The sequence below is a fragment of the Durio zibethinus genome, chromosome 4 (assembly GCF_047325235.1).
Source record: "Durio zibethinus cultivar Kanyao isolate XHJ-2024 chromosome 4, ASM4732523v1, whole genome shotgun sequence".
Lineage (NCBI taxonomy): Eukaryota > Viridiplantae > Streptophyta > Magnoliopsida > Malvales > Malvaceae > Durio > Durio zibethinus.
In genome coordinates, this window is record NC_143165.1 from 36,919,084 (window position 1) to 36,938,004 (window position 18,921).

At 33.9% G+C, this 18,921-nt stretch overlaps 3 protein-coding genes across 3 annotated transcripts; 1 reads left to right on the forward strand and 2 right to left on the reverse strand.

Annotated features, from left to right (window-relative positions):
- Window positions 1–305: 305 nt before the first annotated feature.
- On the reverse strand, window positions 306–2,863 carry LOC111288594 (ethylene-responsive transcription factor ERF118-like). Its single transcript, XM_022879539.2, has 3 exons — window positions 2,661–2,863; window positions 2,061–2,335; window positions 306–1,907 (listed from the first exon to the last, which is right to left on the reverse strand). Exon 3 carries the CDS (start codon window positions 1,687–1,689, stop codon window positions 673–675), a length of 1,017 nt encoding a protein of 338 aa, XP_022735274.1. The 5' UTR covers window positions 1,690–1,907; window positions 2,061–2,335; window positions 2,661–2,863; the 3' UTR covers window positions 306–672.
- A 1,742-nt stretch (window positions 2,864–4,605) lies between these two features.
- On the reverse strand, window positions 4,606–9,200 carry LOC111288000 (alpha-xylosidase 1-like). The gene is made up of 3 exons (XM_022878737.2): window positions 8,859–9,200; window positions 8,052–8,734; window positions 4,606–6,644 (listed from the first exon to the last, which is right to left on the reverse strand). Exons 1-3 carry the CDS (start codon window positions 9,092–9,094, stop codon window positions 4,750–4,752), a joined length of 2,814 nt encoding a protein of 937 aa, XP_022734472.2. The 5' UTR covers window positions 9,095–9,200; the 3' UTR covers window positions 4,606–4,749.
- A 5,003-nt stretch (window positions 9,201–14,203) lies between these two features.
- On the forward strand, window positions 14,204–14,750 carry LOC111288643 (protein NIM1-INTERACTING 2-like). Its single transcript, XM_022879610.2, has one exon. The coding sequence runs from the start codon at window positions 14,278–14,280 to the stop codon at window positions 14,617–14,619; it is 342 nt and encodes a 113-aa protein (XP_022735345.1). The 5' UTR covers window positions 14,204–14,277; the 3' UTR covers window positions 14,620–14,750.
- Window positions 14,751–18,921: the final 4,171 nt, after the last annotated feature.

Here is an 18,921-nt window from a genome sequence, read left to right on the forward strand (position 1 = left end):
CCCCTCCACGACTGGTACTTCCGATACTTTCCATTCCTACGTTTAAAAGAGAATAAGAAACGAAAAGTAGTGATCGAAAATCAGCCGTTCCCTTGGAATCAAAGCATTAGGTATATGTAATTTTCAATTCCAACCAGAAGATTCCCCAACACTCCCCCCCCCCCCCCTCTTTTGAAAATAATAGAATTGACCTGAGAATATATAGTACTAGTCAATCGCTTATTCAGCAGGCAGATTCACCAAAGTCTATGGCTAATCGATTAATCGAATTGCTTCAGCTAAAGTAAGCACAACAATCAATCAACTTTGATGCAAATTATGTCAAATAAAATTTCATTCCAAATATAGTATCTTAAATATCAGAGGATGAGAAAAGAAAAAGACTATCAAAATTCTTCAACAGATCAAGGCACTTTTCTCAGACAGCCGAATCCCTTGGACGGCTCTGTAGCACAAGAAAAACCAAAGGATTTTTCATCCCCCAGATGAAGAGGGCTCATTACTCTTTTAACTCAGCAAACAAATAAATTAAACCCACTCACAAAAAGCACTAACCCAAGAAGTCACTTGGAAAGTCCCTGAGATCTGTTCTACCTTCGATATTAATCAAAAGCTTTAAATAATGAGGCTTTATAATATTATATTTATACTACTAATTCCTAACTGCAAAACTTATGAGCAGGCAATGTTGAGGGAGGCTACTTCTTCGCCAAAATGAAAGCCGTCAATGCTGAAATCACAATCAGGTAGCTCACTTGGCTCATCGGCTTCGATCCCACAAATACTGAGGTCTTCAATGCTGCAATAGTCCTTCAACATCATCCCAAAATCATTGACGAACAGATAATCAGCAGGCTCTGCATCAAAGTTAAGTTCTAGTCCAACTGAACCAGACAGCAATGGATCATCAATGAAACAGAAATCGGGTATTGTTAAATTGGCAAAGTTTGCATCAAACCCTTCTTTGTTGGCATCCTCACAATCACCATTGTTATTGGAGACTGAAAAAACAGATGCAGAAGAATCCGGTTCAAGCACTGATGATGACCAAGTATGTGATAAAAGGCTCTCAGACTCTTCAGATGTAGAAGGAATAGAGTTGTTGTTAGAAGAAGCAGCAGAACATGCTATGTCATTGGTTTTATCAGAGGAAGCAGAGGCAGCAACAGCCAAAGCCTCAAATTCGAGCTTTTTGGCATCATAAGCCTTGGCTGCTTCTTCAAGGGTGTCGTAAGTTCCCAACCAAATCCTGGTTTTCTTCAGTGGGTGCCTGATTTCAGCAGCCCATTTGCCCCATTTCCGTCGACGAACACCAACAGGTTTTTTGGCCTTAGCCACCAGATCATTGCCTTCAAGGGTTTTCCTCAAAACGTTTTTCCTACGAGAAGGGGTTTTAGAGTTACTGTCTTGAGAAGATGTCTCAGATTCAAGAGGGTTTGACTTAGGAGCCAAACCAAAAACAGGAACTTTAATTTCACGAACAACACGCTTGCCCCTTGGGGCCTTTCTAGCAACAGTTCTCTCAGATTCATCTTCACTTGAAGATGAATCAGTAGCATAAGGATCATGAAGGATAACACGAACTTTTCTAGTCATTTGGGTTTCTTCTTCACTCAAGATTGGTTGGATTTTCTTGGACTTTGTGCAGGATTTATTGAGATTCATGGATTGTTTTCGAGGCTCTGGCATTTTTGGCAGCAAAACTGGTTAAAACTCGCCAAAATCCCCTCTAAACTACCCGGAAAGTTGTGGACAAAGATGTAAACAAAATCAAGGGACAAAAAAGAAAACAAAATCTTAGACCATCAAAGCAACATCAAGTATGAGCCCCTATTAGAAACAAGAAGAAATAGAAAAGTCGTTGTTTTATGTAAAAACCCCCAAAAAAATCTACTCCAGAACAAGTCCTGCAAATAAAATGAAAAACAAACGGATATCAACATACCAAAAACACCCAAAATAATCACAAAAAACACCGGATTCAGATCAAAAACAGAAATGAAAAAAAGAACTAAAACATGGGTTTTAAATCAAAAGGCAGGGTTTATTTGTTGACATACCTTTGGGGTCTCAAACGCATCGAAACAGTAAGGAACGTAAGACACAGTCGCTGCCTGGAGTAGCAGAGAATCATACAAGAAACAGCCAACAAAGCAGTGGTGGACAAGTGAGAAAAAACAATTGTAGAAGATGAAAGCCAGAGCTGCAACTGAGCCCCAATCAAAGCCAAATCAAACTCAGCCGACATAAATCCACTAGTCACTCTCCCTTACTCTTCGAAAGCGCAACAAGAGCCTCCACCAGAGAACCAAAATAACGCACTCTGCCTTCTCCCCTTCTCAGAGAAACCAAAGCCAAAACATTCGTCTTAGAACAGCTACATATAGCAGGTCAAAAAATAGAAAAAAATAATAATAAAGAATTACAAATCTACGGCTCTGATTTATCTCCCTCTAACACTATCTCTCTTTTAGGCGAATTTTATAAATAATAAAAAAAGTTTAAATCATATTTATTTATGGAAATTGTTGAAAATGAAAATGAGCTGTCATGCACATCCATCATGCATAACCAGACCTTTTCACCTATATTTCCATGACATGCATATTATGTTTCACTGCTCAAAGTCATTTTTTATTGGTAGGAGGTTTTCAACGTACATTCACTCGCAATTGTTTCGACGCTCCAATCGACGGTGGCTTCAACTTTGTCGCCTTGGGTTCGGCGGGAACATAGCGCGTTCATTACACGGTGGAAGTCAGCTGCTGGGGATAGAGTGTGTGATATCCGCAGCTTTATATCGTAAACGAAGCGCCGCGAGTCGGCGACGTATAGGGAAGGACTCTTAGCCTATCGCTGGATTCTCGTAATATTTGGGTCTAGAACTCTAGTAACTTACAATGTTGCCACTCAAAACAAGTGACGAGTCTTTCTCCCCAAATTATATTCTAGGATTCGTTCGTTTTAACTTTTTCTTTTTCTTAATTTCATTTTTGACCTTTTTTTAGATTATTGTAGAAAATCTCCGTATTTTTGCAATCAATATAATAAAATGAGATTATTCCATAATCAAATCAAATTGTTATTTTTCTTAATTATCAAAATTTTGAGAGATTTATTTCTATTTTTGTTCGGTACAAGAGAATTTTTATGATGATTGTCAAATAATATTTGCTTACACTTCATTTCATTATTTTTTTTAAAACACGTGCTAAAACTTCATTCTTCATAAACTGAGACAATCGTTTGTAACAAAGGTTTTTATAAAACTATGGACATTCATCTATCCAGCATCTAGGTTCTTTATTATCTAACGCAAATTTCGCTAACCTATGGACATGTACAAAAATTGAAAGGTATATTTTTTATTTTTATATTTATTTAAAAATTATGTATTATAATTTATTTATCATTAATATAAAATATTATTATTAATATCAAATATTTCGTATTTTTTATGTTAATAAAATACAAATTTTTATTTTTTTATATTATATAAATAAACAAATTGTCAAGTAATAGGCAAAGGCCTCAGATCCACGTGATCATTTTGGGCATGACGGCAACGGCCCTTCAATTCTATAAAAAAAAAAAGTGTCGGAAAAAAAAAATTTTAAAAGTAGAGAAAGGAGACAAAGTTACTGCAAATATGCACTTTCCTTGCAATTGCAGGCGAACAGTACACCTCCTAAAATTGCATTGAAGAAAGGCCCCGTAATAATCCTTATCATCATCTGGCCGACGCTGGTCCTCCATTCGCGTCGATTGATGATGTTTTGAAGTAGACCGAAAATTTAGCGGTTTTGGCGGGAAAGAGTAGGCGGTTAGCTCCACGTCAGCTCCTTTGGCGGGAAACCTAAGCTACCCTCTCTCGGCCCACTCATCTCTCACTTGGCCTGCTCCATAAACTAACCCCGAACCACTCCTCCCCCCGCCTTTTTTAAGTTTTCAGTCAACATACATGCATGCATGATGCATGCGAGTTACCATCACCATCATCAACATGAATTTAATTTAAGACTGTCACACTAGTGGAAGGGTGAGGTCACGTGATGACAAATATCCAATGGACAGAAACTTTTTTTTTTTGGGGCAAGTATGGAGTTGCGGTTGGTGGCGACGTAGGACAAAGATCTCAGTGCTGTCTTGTGTTTTATCTGTAGCATATTAAAATAGTAATTCTACTACTATATATTTTAATTTTGGTAGTATTTAGCAGACTAATATTTTAAAAGATAAAAATTTAAATTTTTAATTCTTATAAAATGTTTTATTTTTTAAAAAAACTTCTGCATAATAATAAATTAATAATAATAAGAGATAATTAGGATGGCTGTGGAAATGATGATGATAAGGATTATTACGGGGCCGATTAATTATCTCTTAACAAGAATCAGTTCCAATTAATCGGTTGAAAAAGGTTGTGGATATCTTTATACTAAATGGACTCATACATGAATTTTGGTTTGGCTTAACGGGCTATTTTCTTTGCCAGGAGTTTAACTTGAAAGTATAAGATCATATAAAAAGAAGTAAAAAAGTAAAATATTAAGTTGATTAATATTGAATTTTTTCAAAAAAATTTTGGGATTGAGGGTGGTCGGAGTCAAAGGGGAGAGTGAGTTGATCTCTTCAAAGCGGAGAAAGGAAGAAACTGCAATTTAAATTAACACACTAAATAATATAGGAAACCTCAATTTTGAACAACAATGTCAATGAACAACCTCTAAGCATGCAATGGAGATTTAATCAGGCGTCATCCTTGTACCCCATTTTCCAAGACATGGCGAAGTTCTTTCCTACAGGTAAATCCAAACCTGTAACCTCAACCATCAAAAACTTCTTCTTGCTTTGTCCATCTTCAAGATCTTGCAGATGCTTCTGTTCCAGGGAGCTCAATTCTATGTTCAAAGCAGCAGGGCCTACAGGACTTCCATTAATTTCGAGAGCAGGCGTGTCTCCGCTTCCACTCAATCCCAGCACAGTTACCTTCTCAATTATCCAACCTTTGTCTAAAGCAAACTTGCCCTCCTCAACTTTAGACCAAATCTTCACAGATCCCTTGTTCACGGTTGCATATAATTCTACATACGTTGAAAACCCGTTTCCAAGTTTCATTTCTGGAAGTTCGTCATTGTCAAGATAAAGGTTTCCTTTGGCTTGTGCTTCGCTAGCCCCAGCAGGGAAAGTCACTATAAGAGTGAATGGTGTCATTCTAGCTTCCTTGGAGATCATTCCACCCTGCTGCATTGGTAATATGGTATTCTGATACAAATATACATTAACCACATGCAAAGGTGCATCTAGCGTAAAATACTGTCCCTTTGAAACAATGGTTTGTTTCATATCAAAGACATTATACCAAGAACCTGGGGGGAAGAGTGCTTTAACTTTTGTTTTCCCCTGCTCAAGCACTGGAGACACCATAAGACTGTTTCCAACCAAGAATTGGGTGCTCAGCCCATAGCACTCCTTGTAAGCAGGAAATGCGAAGAAAAGTGGCCTGGCTATTGGTGCTCCACTCTTATGAGCCAAATAGTTCAGGGTATAGAGGTAAGGAAGAAGTTTATACCTCATACCTAGGGCATTTTGAGCAGATTTGATTACAGACTTCCACTGATACAGCTCCTGTCTTGGCGAGAAGTAATCTGCATGATTCCTAGCAAAAGGGTAAAACGCACCTACTTCAATCCAACGGTTACACAACTCTTCCGTTGGATCTGTTGGAGCAGAAAAGAAGCCACATATATCGGCACCAACCATTGGAACCCCAAATAAACCAAAATTCAGCACAGTAGTTATTGAATACTTCAAATCTTCCCAAATAGCCTTAGTATCACCTGTCCAATGAGCAACATATTTTCCTGAACCAACATAAGTCGAGCGTGACAATATAAATGGTCGTTTGCCCTCAAGCCCTAAAAGAGCCTTGTAAGTTGCTATGGATTGAGAAAAGCCATAAAGACTATGAGCATCATACTCTAAAACACCATTGTAGTGAACTGCGCTACTTGCAATAGTTTTGAACCCTAGTGGTACCTGCAACCCTGAAGCATTTATGTTGTATGGTGGATCATCCCATCTTGTCTTTGTTATGTTCTTGCAGTCCAAGCAACAGATCCAACCAGGTCCAGTCACATTTGGACACTGCTTTCCTTTTGGAATCGTGCACTTCCCACTGCAGAAATTTGCAGCTTCATTCATATCAATCCAAAGCCCATCAATAGGGACAAGTTCATGAAAGCGTCGAATTTCATCACCCCACCATGCAACAGTTTTAGGGTTGAGGAAGTCTGGGAAATTAACAGCTCCAGGCCACACTTGGGCCAAGTAGGGCTCACCTTCATGCTTGATAAATACGTCATTGGCAATGGCTCTTTGGTATACACCATAACTGGAATTAACACCAATTCCAGGATCATTAATGACAATGTATTTCATGCCTATGCTATGTATTTTGTCCAGGAATGCAAGAAGCTTTGGACGAGGGAAGTTGATGGGGTTGAGGGTGAAGTCCTTATGGTAGTCCATATGATCAGCATCATTCCAGATCACGTCAAGTGGGATCTTAGCTTTCTTGTAGTTCTCAACGACATCTTCAACTACAGAGAGATTATGGTAACCCCATTTACATTGGTGAAACCCTGTACACCAAATTTATACAAACCAAAAATATGAATTTATTATATTCATCTCAACTGCTCACGGTAAGATACTGAAAAAGAAATGTGAAAAGAAAAAAAAGAAGACATTCAAGCACTCTCCTGTTAAATGAACAGATTTAGCATCAGTACAGCAGAAGAAAATACTTGAGTTAGTCAGACTAGCTCTAAAGCCACTGATAGTGCAACCTTCACTTAATAGAAGAAAAAGAAAATCTAATGACCAATTGTTTTTGTTGCTCTCCTCTTTTTAACATGGTTCCATTTTTTCACAAAAAATGAGGAAACAGGCCCATATCAGTATTGGGATGAAATTTTGCAGCAAAAAGATTGTAATGGTATAAAAATCCAGGAAATTTCTAGCGACATCTAAATTACACAACTGCACGGATTTTCCCATAACTCAAGTAAATATGTTACCGTGCTACCTACAATCCATGACAGCAACTGCACATGCTAGTGCAAAAGTACGATCACATTAGTCAAATCGATGATGAGATATTTATCACTTGCGAACACATTAGTCAATTGGATGATGAGATATTTATCACTTGTAAGCTGTGTCATAGGACATGCCCAAGCAACTATTTATTGTGCAATTAGATCTGTTATACATGATGCCTTTGCTGAGGGAATAGGAGCAGAAGTACTAGTTTTTAATTTTGATCATATATCTACCGACACAAAAGGTGATTTAACATGAAGGGCAGCACACACTAGTTTATTTTAGATACCTCACAGGCTAAGGAGTCTAACCAAAGCTTTGAACCATATGTAACAAATGCTAGAGGGTGCACCTATCTATGGTTAGCATCAAGTTAGGGGCTACTAAGTAATTATCACAGCATTTTGATATTTCCATATATTAGACAAAAGTAATTATCACAGCATTTTGATATCTCCATATATTAGACAAATAGCAGATATAATCATGCCTCCAGCTGATTAAGAGATCGTATCAGCAACCTACATTGCCCTAAAAGACACAATCAGATGGCACTAATTTCCCTAGATCTTGCCTGTCCCTCCTCATTACATCATTTACTATATAATCATACAATGTAAGATTGCCTATTATGATTCCAAATTACGCAGCATATGGTTTATTAATGCAACATCTATCACCAAAATCTAACCTTTTAATAAAAAAATGAAGAATATAGTCATATCACAAATATTTTATTAGTCAATTCAATTGGATTTAGCTTCAGTCCTCTGTCACATTGTAGCTAGGACTGCAGAGGCATCTAATTCCGCCAATTTCCTTAAAGGATCCCATTTAGTAACAAATTAAACCCAAGACAATACCCAGGGCGAAGAACAAAGCATAAACTCAATGCCAGAAAAACAGAAGAAAGAAAAATAAAACTGGGAGAATGGAAGGCATACCTAGAGACCAGTAAGGCATGGGAGCAGGCCTGCCGATAAGAGAGGTGTATTGATCAACAACGGCAAGGGGGGTGGGTCCAGCAAAGAAATAAAAATCAAAAACACCACCAATAATCTTATACGTTAATGAATTCCCTGTGTAAAACACATCCATGCCATTGCTGTTCAACAAGAGAACAGCATGTGCAAAAGGCTCACCGCCCACATTCCTTAAGTCCATATAAACAGGGTGGGACCCGTACAATCCAGTGTTTAGATTAGCAGGCGACTTATCGGTTGTGTACAATGTGTAAGGGTCATTTGGATACAGCTTGATTCCATGCGGTTGAGTGTTCTCCCCAAGTCCATACAGTGAAGCATCTTTAGGCAACTGAGTGGAAATCTCCAAGTACTGGTCTTTAAACATCATTTCTCCAAATGAATCTGAGCCACCCGAGCTGGAATTGAAAAGGGTCTGTCCATTTGATTTCCTTTTCACTGCAAAGCTAAAAGGGTCAGTTGTGTAGCTGAATATGAGCTCAGACCCAGCAAGCTCTGAGACTGTTATAGAGTGCTTTCTTGTTCTCCTAGTAGTTTGTTTTGATGCAGCTGGTTGCTCTCTTGGTAAAAGATTGTATGGAACTTCCCATCTCTGCTTCTTGGCATCTGTTATGTGTACTCTCAAACGGTCTTGAGTCTCATGCCTGTAAAAGAAAAGGAACAAATTTTGATTAAGAAACAGTTGGTTTAACAGAGAGCAAACATTAAGAGGAATGTACTTGCAAAACAAGCAAACATTAACAATGGACTTTACTGATTTTTACTCACTTGATATAGAGTTGCAGGAGAGGAATATCAGGACCATAAATTTTGTTCTTTTGCTTAACCTGAAGGTGACCCAGAAAGCCACCATCAGGGATCTTTTCAATGGAGATCAAACGGTAGCCTTTGCCAATCTTAGTGCGGACAGAGGAGGAAGATGAATACCCTCCGGTGAAACATGATACTAAAACAAGAAAGAAGTAGAGGGAACTCAATGAAAGGAATGAATTTAGGGACAACATTCCTTAAAAGAAGCAGAGTGAATGAGTGAGTAAAGCAAAGAGAGTAAAAGGACTATTTAAAGACTGAACGAAGAAAGCGAAGCCATTGGATATGCATGAGTGGGATGATTTTAGTATCTTCGACACGTCCTCGGGTATTATCTCATTCTTTTTCTGGTACGGAAAATTTGTATCATCATCTCTTATCAGGTACTAGTAGATAATTGATAACAGAAGTTGGATCAGCTAGAATCCAATGCAATTCATGAATCCTAGTTTGTTCAGCTCCAGATTCAGTTTTCAGAAATCCTGAGTGACCAAATATTTTAACAGGAAGATCTCAGACTTAAATTATTTTGATTCTTGGGGGCTTCAGCCGCACCTTAAGTGCTTAAACTCCCAAGTCCCAACAAGTACCCCGAAAGTTTAACTTTTACTACCTTTGTCATGGAAAAAGAAAGGGGAAGAAGCCCTTTTAAGAATGCCAAGTAAAAAAGAGAATGAACAGTTATTCCATAACCAATTGTGAGTTGTGATTAGGTTGTAAAAGATATTTAAAACTCTCGAGTTATTCGAATTACATTTGAATAAAATTTGAATTTGATTATGTTATTATTTAGTTAAATTTGAATAATTTAATTTATTAATTAAGTTAAATTTAAATATTTTTATACATAATTGGAGTAACCTATAAGCTTAATTAAATTTTTATATTTTAATATGTTTTAATTATTTTTATTTAATAAAATATCTCAAACTCGAATTCGAGTTCGAATTTAAATACAAATAATTAAAATTTTGTCAAACATAAAATTTAAATATTTTTATATATAATTGGAATAATTTGTAAGTTTAATTAAATTTTTATATTTTAATATATTTTAATTATTTTTATTTAATAAAATATCTCAAACTCGAGCTCGAATTCAAATTCAAATACAAATAATTAAGTTTTTGTCAAACATAATAATCAAATTTATTTTTATATATTAATCGAGTTTAATCGAACGAGTTTGAATAGTTTAATTTTTATCTTGAGTCGAACTTAAATTTAAAAAATCAAATTCGATTGAATTCAAACTAAGTTTCAAATCTAAAATTTTAAATAGAGCTTGAACTTAAATTTAATATCATTTCTATTCGAAGTCAATGAATTACATCCTTAATTGTGACACAACTTTAAATCCTACCTTCATAGTATGGAAACTATATTAAGGTTAGATGATGATCTAACTTACGAACAAGAAAATCATGAGTTAAAAATTGCTTATCTGATGTTTAAATGGGAGAAATTTTTTTCAACACATAAGAAAATTTTTAAAATTTATCTAACACATAAAATATTTCTTAATTTTAGGCTATTTATAAAAAATATAGATTTAAAATTTTATTTAATTATCCAAAACTTTTTAAATTTAAATGAATGATCACTTCTTATATATTATTTAGTTATCCAAAATATATATCTTAATAGATAATTTTTAAATTGTTAGTAATAAAATCTAATTTAGATATATTATTTTTTAAGATTTTTTAATAATCTAAACATATATCTTTTTAAATTTAAATTTTTCATAGATATATTATCCTTTAAAATTGATTTATAAAATATTACATTTAATAAATTATTTAAATTCAAAACGAAAATCTATGAAAATTTGAAAATTTTGAATTCAAAAATATCAAATTTAGATTTTTTTTAAAATTTAGCCAAAGTTTAAGATATATATGCATTATAAATTTTAAATACATATCTCCACTAAAATTAATTAGATTTATCTTTTATTAATTTGAATTTAAAAGACAAGTTTTATTTTTTTTATTTCTTTATCATTGTATTGTTTTCATCTCTTATCTAAAATAACAATAAAAGGCGTCAAAAAAAAATTTTATTGTTTGACTCGTAGTCACAATCATCCATCATTTTTTTTGTTTCAGAAAAATTATAATTTGTAACAATATCATTTATATGTTTGTAAAATAATCAATTGATTTGTGTTTTGTTGGATGATTCGCAAGAAGAACTAAAAATTCAATTATTTAAGATAAGAGCTAAGGATTAAAGACTTTTTTTTTATAAATATTTACCTTTATATCAATGTCATTTTTCTACAAATTGAGCAGTAATTTGATAATTAATAGCAACCAAATAACAAGGTATCATATTATATAATATAAATGGCCTGTTAATTATTACTTTTTATTGTTCATAATTTTTTATATTTTCTCCTCATCAAAGTTATAACACTCATTTTATTTATAAAAAATTGAGATAAATTGAAATTCAATTTGATTTATATCTCTTTTATTTTTTTAGATTTTTTTTTCTCCAATATTATTTATTGTACATTTTAAATTTTATTAATTTTTTTATCTAAAATCTATTTTTTATTATAACTTGATATCTTAATTATATTATTTATATTATATATATATTTTAAACATGTAAATGATTAAATAATATTAATTTATATTTTTATTAATATTTAAATAAAATAAAAAAACGATCCGTACTTTGCATGAGTTGCAAACTACTTAGTTAAGAATTTCCAGTACTGATAAGGTGGACTAGTCGATGACAAAAATCTTCTTCGTATTATGCACACTAATTCCTCCTGCATTTCCATGAGGAAAAATGTCCTAAGTATTTTGTAAACAGATGTAAGAGCTCCCAAATTAATGCTACCAAATTCGCAAGAGAGGTAGAAGGTATGGCCACTGACCAACTTGGCATGCAATGAAATAATGGTTTGGTACGTAAAACTTATAAAAACCATATAATCAAATATAATTGCCAATGGCTTTTAACCATATCCATGGAGCCAATCTCAACCTGATATCTGATTACTTTGTAATTTTATGGTAGCCAGATTATTTCATCTCCTTCCTAATGCTAATGCTCCAAGCTATGGATTGGCATGCCACTGTTTTGCATTTAACTTCCAGCGTTTCTTGACTCGGTCCTGACTCCTGAGGGAATATGCTAATTGATGGCATGCCATTATTGTTTTGCATTTAACTACCAGGAAATGCTTAATTCATTATTTGACTTCTTTGAATCATATTTAGTCATAAAAAAACCCAAGACGCTGCCAACTATCATGCCAGAGCAAACTATTTTTATTATTTCCCTTAATGATCATGTATTTTTATTAAGCCATCTAAACCTAATACTGATCTCATGTATTTTTCCTATAATTTTATCCAAGGGGATTCGAATTCACTGATTATTGAAGACTCAAATACGTGACTGCAATTCACTTGTCACCACAAGAAGGAAAGTAAAAAACGAACCATATATCGCTAAACAATTCATAGATTTTTCATGGTTTCCTTTCGAATCTTAATCGTCAGCGGCCTCGAAATGTGGGCAGTACCAATATAGATGAAATAAAGTGTTAAACTGGGCTAGCTGACAAGAACTCACCCGGTTCTTCAAAATGAATCCGTAAAGTATTGTCATGATTCATCAGGTTAGGTCAACACTTGATCATTTATCTACGTCAGAAAGGATCCTCCCAGTTGAGGAGGGCACAGCTGTGAGCAACCGTGTGCTACGAATTGGTTCCATTGCAACCTCAGCATCTTCGTTTCCCAACAGGACTTTCAGTTTTTGGTCCCATTTAGATTACTCACTATTGCACGTGATCAATAAAGACATGTTTCTATAAAAATCAGATTACCAGCTTGACGTCATGTGAGGATCCTTAATATTAAACACCAACTATAATACTTTAGTTATATATATTAGAACTGTATACTACTTTGAACACTTATTACATCTATTTATAGAAGGAAACATGGAGCACTAGGATCTTCAGACTTGCCCACTAGTTAATATGGGCTGCATATATCAATTGAAGGAGTTGTATCTTAAGCCTGAAGTGCACCTCTTGGGCTTTAAGTTGAACTATGCTTGAACTCATATTTTTTACTAGTAAAGCCCTTTTGTACATGTGATTTTCAGTGCAAGCTAGTAATGATCACGAACCCATTGATTGGGTTAAGTACAACAGAGCGTAATAAACTTGATTAATGCAAGATTACCAATAGAATTTTGCCCCGCAGAACACAATGCCAAAAGCATATTCCTAGGAAAAGATCACATTAATGATACTTTGTGAAATAGACGCTATCTTGAAGGAACTTAAATATTCTTAAGATTGAAATTTTGAAGTCCGAGGAAGGTTAACATTCCTAGTAAAGGTCGTCTTCTTAGTTTCCCTATAATTAATGTTGTTCCTCCTTTTTGCTCTTTTTTTTTTCAACAAGAATATATTATTGTTACGCATGGGAAAAGCTTTTACAATATCTAGCAAAAGCAGAACATTCAACTTCCTCCTTTACACCTTGGCACGCATTTGTCGTTTCTAAATTTGTATTCTCAAATTCAAAAACAAACATCAAATTTAGGCACCGCCGATTTTGGCCTTTATTGGACATCGTATAATTCCTTTTATCTTAAAAGAATAATTTACCCTTATATAATTTATCTTCTTTTCAACTTCTCTAAGTATATATATAACTATATTCTCATGCAAATTTACTCCCAACCTTGCTTTGCCGTCCTTAATTGCACGACTCACCAAGCCATTGTTTGGACCGCCTTTAGGCTCGCTCTTTCCAAAGAATAAAATTTATATAAAATTTCATAAATAACATCATTAAGTTTTTAAAAAAATGAGTAAATAAAAATTTTAATAAAATTAATAATATATAAAAATATTATTTATAATTTAAATTTAATTGATATCTATTTAATAATAAAAATTTTATCATTATTTTTATTAAAAATATTTATTTAATAAATATATTTAAAAAATTTTAATTTTACATGTTTAATTTATATCATGAAATTTATTAATTTTAACTTTAATTTTTAATTATTTATTTTTAATAAAAAAATTCATCAATTTCACCGGCCTTTTACGTCTCCAAAGCTTAACTGTACTCACATGTCGCCACACACCTGATGTCACCGGCCTATTACCATGACGTCCCCCCACGGCCTCTCCCTTGAAAAAAAATCTATCACCCCCATTCAGATCTCGCCACGTCATAAAAATCTTCTCCAAGCATGTTGCGGTCAACATCCACCCTTTCCCTATATAATTAATATTGCCTTCTGTTTTGGCAAACTGAAAAACCGAGAAAGGGGGTGAGGACTTCTTAGCTGGACGGTGAGAGTGTGAAACGGAAAAAAGATGGAGGGGGAGAAGCGAAAGTCGGAGGTGAACGATGCCGTTTTGGGAGGGTCCCAGAAGAGGTCGAGAGAGGACGATAGCGGAAAGGAGACGACCGTGACTGAGGAGGAGGTGGAGGAATTCTACGCGATCCTCAGGCGTATACACGTGGCGATAAATTATTTCAGGAAGGGTAACGTTAAGGGCGACGTGCCCAACTTAACTGAGCTGGAAAGGGCGGAGTGGCTAAATTTGGGATCGAACGTTGAAGTAAACGGCTGTAAGAAGAAGAAGAAGAACGAGGAGGAGAATATGGGTTTGGACTTGAATGCTGATCCGGGTACGGGTTCAGACCCGTTTTAATTATTCATTTAGTCTTGCTGATATATCATAGATATTAGCTATATTATTATTTTTCTTTTTGAAAAGTTGGATGATTTTGGCCTCTTCAGTCTTCTAATTTTAATGCTATTTATAATTAATTTATGAAGAAATCATGGTATTGCCTTTCTTGCTATTTATTGAACTTTTTAAAAGTCATTAATACATTTTGATTGCTACTATTTCTCTCCCAACATCTTCACTTTTGCAATCTAATTTCATGATTGCTCAGCTCTGTATCATTAGAATTCAGGGACTATCTGCCTCCCCACAGTGAAACACTAAATTAATAGACTATTGCCTACTGTTGTTGCATGATTAAAAGCTTCCTGCATGCTTTGGAAGCAAAAGATTTTCACCAATTCCTTTGCAATGTCTAGCTAGGAGAAAGGTAATCAAGCCGGATAGTATGACACTGCGATGTTTGCAGCAAAGAAATTAATTTAAGTAGGGAATGTACACCTGCAGCGGGCTGGCTTCAAGTCTCTTCAACATCGAACAATTGTTTGGTTTACTGGACTGGAGTGGAACGATTATTTTATTCCGGGTTTACATCAAATTTGGATAGATTCTCTTGGTTGGTTGCTAATTAACTTGGGCAAAAAATTATTACTAATAAGAAATAGAAGGAATGGGATTCCCAATTCCAGTAGTGGCTGCGCCGCGTTTCTAAAGTTATTTCCATGACGCAAACTCATTACAACACCGCATCCGCCACCTTCCCAAAAAATGAAAAAACAATACTAATGAAAAAGAATATTCTATAAATATATGCGAAAGCTGTTTTTTTGCCATGGAATCGGAGAAGAGGATGAGGTGCAAAGTAAGGAAATAAATTTTCAATAAAATTGTTAAAAAGTATATAAAATGAAAATCATAGTAATTAGAAATAATAGTCGAACTAAGTGAAGCATTAAAATTGGGAAAACCCACGATGCATGAATGAAACATTGTTTTTATTGTTATCTATGTAAGTTAGGTTGGCAGGAACATAAGGAGGAGTTCTACAATTATTCAGTTGAACGTTTTGCTGGCTTTTTACTCACTCCCAATCCCAAACATCTTACCAAATGCTCTTGAACGTACGCTTTGTTTCTTGCTTAGAAACAATCCGACTGTCAGATACTTTAACATCTTCCAAAACCTAAATGCTTCTTGAGATATCCATGGTAAGTTAACAACTTACGTAAGAGACTCACCGGGCTATAAAAGTAAAAAAAAAAAAAAAACGGCACAAGCTGAAAGAGATTCCACTGATTCATCCAGTCTTCATTTATCACCACAAAAACAAAAACAAAAATGGATGGAATCTTGTGTTTCATCATGATGCAAGTGTGGGTTGGAAATCCAATTTCCAGCACCAAATAACTTGCAATGAAATTAAACTAGCCCATGTTTGGCCCTTTAGTTTTAGCCTTGCTACTTGTTTAACAGAAAGAACATGTCAAATGGGCATGCAATTAAACAAAAGCCTAAAAATTTGTGTCGTCCTTGAGGCCCTAAAAACAAACCCATTTATTTCTTGCTTCGGCCCAAATTTTCTTTTGTTGTAAAGGCTTTCTTCTTTTGTGTTTTAACATGTCAAATGGGCATATAATTAAACAAAAGCCTAAAAATTGATGTTGTCCTTCAGGCCCTAAAATCAAACACTTTTTCTTGCTTTGGCCCAAATTTTCTTAAAGGTTTTCTTGTTTTGTATTTTGGGGCCGCCCCATTTATATTTAGAGAGTAGGATATGTTTGTCGTAAAGGATACGAAACATTCAAAGAAGTCAACAACTCATGCCAGGTTCTCAAGCTACATAATCTCATCAGCATAATCAGCAGACAATCAAGCTTCAGCAAACTAAAGTCTACTTATTATTTGATTTTCAAACTAATTCAAATTCAATAGTGTAGATAACTTTATATAATCTGGTTTGGAGATAACTTTGTATACGTAACGCAAGGCAAATCACACCAATTGGCCTTGTCTCCGGCAGATCCCCGCTCTGATCTTCAGTCTTCCCTCATCATGTTAGTTGATTTCCTCTTTCCTTTTTATGAATATATAGTGAGAAATTTTGTTTACGATCATCTTAAATATAAATTCAGTTAAGATATGTAGATGAAAATTCATGAAATGAAAAAAATTACATATAATTGTATACGTCGAAAATCTTATATATGCTCTATATTTATTACAAAGTGGAGCATTTGCGATCATAATCGAGCAGCAAAACCTGGTACTGAGATTATGTTATGGATTTTATCGTATGATGTTATCAATAATAAAAAAAAAAGAATAAAAATCATGAAATATTACTTTGCAATTTCCATATATTTTGAATAAAAAGTTATTAGAAGTTTAATTCTTTGACAAAAATAAAAACCCTAAACTATGAGACGAATCAGCCGTCTAATACCCTAATTTGTACCGTTGAAAAAGCATGAAGCATGAAGCATGTTAATCAAATGATCCAGTTTGTCCCTATAAGATAAAAGGACAAGCAATCTTGTCAGCACTACTGATTCATTCCAAAATTTCAAGAATTGTTTCTTCAAATGATTTTGCCCCCTTAGCAGCCCAGCAAAACATCTACTCAGAAATTTCCAACTGCTAAACAAATTTGAAAATCAGTCACTAACTTTTGACTAAGCACATTTGACATAAGCCCATTTTGCCTTATTGTCAAAAAACAATTTGATAAATGATAATGTAAATACGTAAGACAGCAGGCAACCCATGAAAACAAGAAGAAACCTAAGGATATTTATAAACTAAATTAAAATTGGGAAAGCCAAGCAATGTTTTCCCATAACAATCATATTTAGGTTAAGACAAAACCAAGCATACAATGGCAAATTAAATTAATTAATTAATTAACATTACCGACAAAGTTGAATTAAAGTTAGAGCTAGCTTTGGTTAGGACAAAGCCGTAAGCTGTCTAACTTTTGTCTGATTCAAAGTGTTGGAGCAAAAGAATTGGTGCTTTGATCGTGGCAGGCATGCTTATCCTTCTAATAATAATACAATAAATATGAGTTTTTGGTTTTGCTCTTTTTTTTTTTGTCTATTCTACAGCTAGTGGGTGGTGGCCATCGTATGAAGTTTGATTGGGGTTAGGCCATATGCCTCTTTTCCTATACCTTCTAGTTTCACATTTATATTCTTTGTCAACTTCTTTGAATTCTGATAAGACATCAGTCTATTTCACACGTTTTTTACGAAAAATCATAAGAGGGAAAAGGCCAGACTTCAACCATTTTTGCCATCGATAAGATCTAAAGTTTTTTAAGTCAATGATTCACACTTCAAAGTTCATATCCCGATGATGTATAGGAACCTGACAAAACGTCTAATACAGGGAAATTATAATTAAATAAAAAAGTTAATTATTGATTTGTTATATAAATTGATATTTTAAAATTTTATATAATTTACATCATAAACTTTTCAATTACATTAAATATTAATTCAAATTTTAATATCATTAATTTAATTAGTTTCTGTGAGTGATATTTTATCAAAATTATTCAATTAAGTATTTGTCACACAAAATTATTAACATCCTTTTGAACGTTAATTAAAAAAAGTATTTTATTTATTTAAACATTTAGCTAAAATAAACTAACTATTGATTATTTTGTGATATTCATATAAAATTTATGCAAAATTTTATAAAATGTTTGATACTTTTTATTTAACAAATAATATTCATATGATAAAAATCTAATGGTTATATGTTATATAAAGGAGGTAGTTTAAAAGTAAGATTTTAGATTAACATACTATATTATTTAAAAGTTTAATATATAATTTTTTATAGTAAATTGAATATTAATCTTTTTAAAGTTTATATGAAAAAAAAATGTAATTAACTCGAAAATGAAACATCGGCCGTTGAGGCAAGCGGGATTTCGGCCTTAATTAGCTGCACCCCCGAAGGCCACCGTGCTGCCCCGTCATGTCTCTCTCGCAAACGAACCTAAAACCCAAGCCTAGGAGGGCAAGAAAAGTAGCTGTATTAAAAGTCTAAAACGAATTTTCGCGATGATCTGAAATACAGTTGGGCAGCTATTTTCCTCTGGACTTGGAAAAGCTTTGGGTCAAGCCATTAGCCATCTTAAATGGAAAATTAGTGAAAGAGAAAAGTATAGGAAGATTCGGTAGAAATTGCTTTTTGAGTTAGGAATTTTATTGATTCAAAAAATAGTGAAAGGGAAACATAGTTTATGGGTCCATTTCAATACCTTATATTTGGTATTTATTTTTCTTTATTTTATTTTATTTTATTTCAAGT

Bases quoted from the DNA above. Each gene is read 5' to 3' on its own strand.
- LOC111288594 (XM_022879539.2), bottom strand. From the start codon at position 1,689: ATGCCAGAGCCTCGAAAACAATCCATGAATCTCAATAAATCCTGCACA.
- LOC111288000 (XM_022878737.2), bottom strand. From the start codon at position 9,094: ATGTTGTCCCTAAATTCATTCCTTTCATTGAGTTCCCTCTACTTCTTT. The intron at 8,735-8,858 runs GTGAGTAAAAAT...TTTCTTTTACAG, and splicing joins CTCCTGCAACTCTATATCAA to GCATGAGACTCAAGACCGTT. The intron at 6,645-8,051 runs GTATGCCTTCCA...TTTGGTGTACAG, and splicing joins CATGCCTTACTGGTCTCTAG to GGTTTCACCAATGTAAATGG.
- LOC111288643 (XM_022879610.2), top strand. From the start codon at position 14,278: ATGGAGGGGGAGAAGCGAAAGTCGGAGGTGAACGATGCCGTTTTGGGA.